A 5,796-nucleotide genomic window follows, 5' to 3' on the forward strand; every position below is an offset into this window, starting at 1 on the left:
TAAAACCAACAAGAGTGATCATCTTTGTCATGCTTTATCTTAAAGGAAAATCTTTCAGGTTTTCATTGTTTAACATGATGTTTGCTGTGGGCTTGCCATACATGGCCTTTGTTATGTTGAGGCACATTCCCTTTATACATACTTTGTTGAAAGGTTGTACTATTAATGGATGCAGAAGTTTGTCAAATGTTTTTTCTACATGTATTGGGATGATCATATGATTTCTGACTTTCATTTTGTTGATGTGATAATTTTCACATTGATTGATTTGTGGAGGTTGAAACTTCCTTGCTTCCCTGATATGAATCACATCTGATCATGGTATATAATTTTTTTTTAAACTGTATTTTCTTTATTTTGCATACTTTAACTTCAGAACAAAATAAACAAAAAACCACAGTACACATCCAAACCCCTCATCAAATATAGGAAGGGACAGGCCCGAGGCCCTTGTATCCTGCCTCAGACAAAGACAGGAGGGGGAAAAAAAACAAAACACTAGACATCAGCAGAAGGAACCAGGTGAACCGAGGCCACTCAGGGCCGCGGGGAAGCCATGGGGACACTATACAGAGGGCACAGGTCTGCAGGTAGAAACTAATCTACTTCTTCCATGCGGGACGCATCCTCATCACCCTCAAGGGGAGGGATCTCCTCAGGAACAGCAGCACTGGGTTCCTCTGCACTTACTTCGTCTTCGTCAATACCCAGGCCTAGCTTGATCATGCGGTAAATTCGGTTGGAGTGGGTCTGGGGATCCTCCAGTGAGAAGCCAGAAGAGAGCAGTGCGGTTTCAAACAGGAGCACCACCAGGTCCTTGACAGCCTTGTCATTCTTGTCCGCCTCTGCCTTCTGCCGTAGTGTCTCCACAATGGGGTGGTCAGGATTAATCTCCAGGTGCTTTTTGGCCATCATATAACCCATTGTAGAGTTGTCCCGAAGTGCCTGGGCTTTCATGATCCGCTCCATGTTGGCCGTCAAGCCGTAGGTGCTCGTCACAATGCAGCAGGGTGAAGACACTAGCCTGTTTGAGATGGTCACCTTCTCAACCTTCTTATCCAGTATTTCTTTCATAAGTTTGCAGAGGTTCTCAAACTTGGCCTTGCTCTCTTCCATCTTCTTTTTCTCCTCTTCATCCTCAGGTAGCTCCAGGCCCTCCTTGGTAACGGAGACGAGACTCTTCCCATCAAACTCCTTGAGCTGCTGCACGCAGTACTCATCGATGGGCTCAGTCATATACACTACCTCGAAGCCCCGCTTCCGCACCCGCTCCACAAAAGCGGAGTTGGCAACCTGCTCTTTGCTCTCGCCAGTGATGTAATAGATGGACTTCTGGGTCTCCTTCATGCGAGAGACATACTCCGAAAGAGAAGTCATCTCATCTCCAGACTGGGAGGTGTGATAACGCAGCAGCTCAGAAAGACGACGCCGATTAGTGGAGTCCTCATGGATTCCAAGCTTCAAGTTTTTAGAGAATGCCTCATAGAACTTCTTATAGTTCTCCTTGTCTTCTGCCAGTTCAGAGAAGAGCTCAAGGCACTTCTTTACGATGTTTTTGCGAATGACCTTCAAGATTTTGCTCTGCTGGAGCATTTCTCGGGAGATGTTTAGGGGCAAGTCCTCAGAGTCCACCACACCACGGATGAAATTGAGATACTCCGGTATCAACTCATCACAGCTGTCCATGATAAACACACGGCGGACATAGAGCTTAATGTTGTTCTTTTTCTTCTTGTTCTCAAAAAGGTCAAAAGGAGCCCGACGGGGGATGAACAGCAATGCCCTGAATTCCAGCTGACCTTCCACAGAGAAGTGCTTGACTGCCAAGTGGTCCTCCCAGTCATTCGTAAGGCTCTTGTAAAACTCTCCATATTCCTCCTGGGTGATGTCGTCAGGGTTTCTGGTCCAAATGGGCTTGGTCTTGTTCAGTTCTTCCTGATCAATGTATTTCTCCTTAATCTTCTTTGTTTTCTTCTTCTTGTCCTTCCCACTATCATCCTCCTCATCTGAGCCCACATCTTCAATCTTGGGCTTCTCCTCATCATCTTTATCTTCCTCTTCTTTCTCACCTTTCTCCTCCTCTGCCTCATCATCACTGATTTCTTTCTCTCGTTCCTTCTCCAGATAAAGAGTGATGGGATAGCCTATGAACTGTGAGTGCTTCTTCACCACTTCTTTGACACGTCTCTCCTCTAAGTATTCTGTCTGGTCTTCTTTAAGATGGAGGATCACTTTGGTGCCCCGGCCAATGGGCTCACCATGGTCTGCACGTACAGTGAAGGAGCCCCCAGCAGAAGACTCCCAGGCATACTGCTCATCATCGTTGTGCTTTGTGATAACAACCACTTTCTCTGCCACCAGATAAGCAGAATAAAAGCCAACACCAAATTGTCCAATCATGGAGATGTCTGCACCAGCCTGGAGAGCCTCCATGAATGCTTTAGTGCCCGACTTGGCAATGGTTCCCAAATTATTTATGAGATCGGCTTTGGTCATGCCAATGCCGGTGTCCACTAGAGTCAGAGTGCGTTCCTGGGGGTTGGGGATGATGTCAATTTTGAGCTCTTTACCACTGTCCAACTTGGAAGGGTCTGTCAGGCTCTCATACCGAATCTTGTCCAAGGCATCAGAAGCGTTACTGATCAACTCCCGAAGGAAAATTTCCTTGTTGGAATAAAAGGTATTGATGATGAGGGACATGAGTTGGGCAATTTCTGCCTGGAAGGCAAATGTCTCCACCTCCTCCTCTCCATGGTGCACTTCCTCAGGCATCTTCAAGGAGAAGAGCTGTAAGCACTACAGACCACGGTGAGCAGGGACTAAGTCCGGCTCAAAATCCGCAACAAGGCTGCGCGGGGGTGACTCAAGAGCTATAATCTTTTTAATGTATTGATGAATTTGGTTTGATATTTTGTTGAGGATATTTACACCTAAGTTCATCAAGGATATTGACCTATAAGTTTTGTCTCTTGTGGAATCTTTGCTTGGTTTTCTTAATCAGAGTACTGCTGGCTTGAGAAATGAGGGGTTTTTTTAATGTTTATTTATTTTTAGAGAGAGAGAGAAAAAAAGAGTTGCAGAACATATGTGCAAGTCAGGGTAGGGACAGAGAGAGAGAGGGAGAGAAAGAAACCCAAACAGGCTCTAGGCTGTCAGCATGGAACCCAATCAAGGGCTTGATCTTACAAACCATGAGATGATGACCTGAGCCAAAATCAAGAGTCAGACATTTAACAAACTGAGCCACCCAGGAACTCCTCGAAAATGAATTTTTAAGTGTTCCCTTCTCTCGTATTTTTAGAAGAGTTTAAGAAATATAGGCATTAATTATTCTTTAAATATTTTGTAGAATTCATCAGTGAAGCCATATCATCCTGAACTTTTTTGTTTGTTAGGTGAATTTAGATTACTTATTTTATCTCCTTACTAGTAATTTGTGTGTTCAGCTTTTCTATTTTTTCATGATCCAGTCTTTGTAGTTTGTATGTTTCTAGGAATTTATCGATTTCTTCTAGGTTGTCCAATTTGTAAGTGTATGCTTTTTCATTATAGCCTTTTATAATCATTTGCAATTCTGTAATATCAATTGTAATGTCTCCTCTTCCATTTCTGATTTTATTTGAGCGTTCTCTTTTGTTTTGTTAAGGCTAATTAAGATTTATGAATTTTATCTTTTCAAAAATCCAGATCTTACTCTCATTGATCTTTTCTATTGTTCTTTTTAGTCTCTTTTTCACTTATCTATTCCATTCTTCGTTATTTCCTTCGTGCTACTCACTTTGGGTTCCATGTGTTCTTTTTTCTCTAGTTTCTTGGGTATAAAGTTAGGTTAGAAATCTGAGATTTTTCTTGTTTCTTAAAGTAGGCACTTATTACTATAAACTTTACATTTAGAACTGATATTTCTGCATCCCATTATTTATGCTATGTACTATTTTCAGATCCACATATTTCATTATTTTTTATTTATCTTTTTTTTTCTTTTTTGACTTATTGGTTGTTCAGTAACATGTTTTGTAAACTTGACTTATTTGTAAACTCCACGTTTCCTTCTCATAATTTACTTTTAGTTTTATACCACTGTGGTTGGCAGAGCTGCTTTAAAAAAAAGTTTATTTATTTATTTTGAGAGAGTGTGTGTTTGAGCAGGGAAAGGGGCAGAGAGAGGAGAGAGAGAGAGAATCCCCAGCAGACTCCATGCTGTCATTTTGGAGCCCAATGTGGGGTTCAATCCCACAAACTGTGAGATTGTGACCTGAGTTGAAGCCAAAAGTCGTACACTTAACCTACAGAGCCACGCAGGCAACCCAGGATAGCTGCTTTATATGATTTCAATCTTAATTAATTTATTAAGAGTTGTTTTGTGGCCTGACATATGATTGTTCCTAGAGACTGCTTCGTGTGCACTTGAGAAGAATGCGCTTTTGGATAAAAGGTTTTGTGCATGTTTTTTAAGTCTTTGGTCTAACATGTCACTTAGGACTAATGTGTCCATATAGATCTTCTGTCTGGATGCATTCATGAAAGTGGGGTTTTAAAGTTCCCTAATATTATTTTTTCATTGTCTATTTCTCTACTTAGGTCTATTAATATTTGATTAACATGTTTAATTGCTCCTATGTGAGTGCATAAACATTTATAAATATTATATTCTCTTTTTGAATTATTATTATTATATAATGATTTTTTCTTGTATTACACTCGGGTTTTCTTTAAGATTTTATATAAATTACAGGTAGTTAAATACAGTGTAATATTAGTTTCAGGTATAAAATTTAGTGATCCAACACTTACAACATCTGGTGCTCATCACAATAAGTGTACTCCTTAATCCCCATAACACACTGGTTAACCCACTGTTAACCATCAGTTTGTTCTCTATAGTTAAGAGTCTCTTTATTGGTTTGCCTCTGTCTCCTTTTTCCCCTTTGCTCATTTGTTGTTTATTAAATTCTACATATTAGTGAAACCATATTGTATTTGTCTTTCTTTGACTGACTTATTTCTCTTGGCATAATACTCTTTAGCTCTGTCCACATCATTGCAAATGGCAATATTTCATTCATTTTTATGGCTGAATAATGTGACATTGTGTGTCTGTATATAACACACCTTCTTTATCCATTCATCACTTGATGGGTACTTGGGCTGTTTCATAATTTGTCTATTGTAGATAATACTGCTATGAACATCAGGGTGCATGTATCCCTTTGAATTACTGTATTGTATTTGTACTGTACTGAATTTGTACTGTATTCTGTTTTTGTACTGTATTTTGTATAGTAAATAGTAATAGTAAATAGTTAATTGCTGGTAATTTTGTACTTAATCTGTCCTTTTCTTCTACTGTTTTCTTCCTTTTATGGTTTGATAATTTTCTGTAATAGTATGCTTAGATTCCTTTCTCTTGATTTTTTGTGTATCTGTTAGTAGATGTTGCTTTCTGGTTATCATGAGGTTACATAAAATAACATATCTATAGTGGTGTGTTTCAAGTTAATAATAATGTAAAATTCATTTTGAACCTCTGTATTTTTACTTCCTTAATAAAGTCAACAATATTGTAATAATATTGTATGGTGATAGGTGGTGACTACATGTATCATGGTGAGCATTGAGTAATGTATAGAACTGTCAAATCAATATATACCTGAAATTCATGTAACAGTGTATGTCAATTATACTTCAATTTTTGTAAAAAAAAAAGCTGTTGAGAGTCTTATTGGAGTTTATTTGAATGTTACAAGTTGTTTTTCTCTTGCTGCTTTTGAGATTCTTGCCCTGTTTTTAACTGTA

General features: G+C 39.3%; 1 protein-coding gene across 1 annotated transcript; it reads right to left on the bottom strand.

Moving 5' to 3' along the window:
• Positions 1-329: 329 nt before the first annotated feature.
• LOC131502208 (heat shock protein HSP 90-beta-like) lies at positions 330-2,868 on the bottom strand. Its single transcript, XM_058712837.1, has one exon. The coding sequence runs from the start codon at positions 2,770-2,772 to the stop codon at positions 598-600; it is 2,175 nt and encodes a 724-aa protein (XP_058568820.1). The 5' UTR covers positions 2,773-2,868; the 3' UTR covers positions 330-597.
• Between the last annotated feature and the right edge of the window lie 2,928 nt (positions 2,869-5,796).

Source organism: Neofelis nebulosa, chromosome X, assembly GCF_028018385.1.
Source record: "Neofelis nebulosa isolate mNeoNeb1 chromosome X, mNeoNeb1.pri, whole genome shotgun sequence".
Classification (NCBI taxonomy): domain Eukaryota; kingdom Metazoa; phylum Chordata; class Mammalia; order Carnivora; family Felidae; genus Neofelis; species Neofelis nebulosa.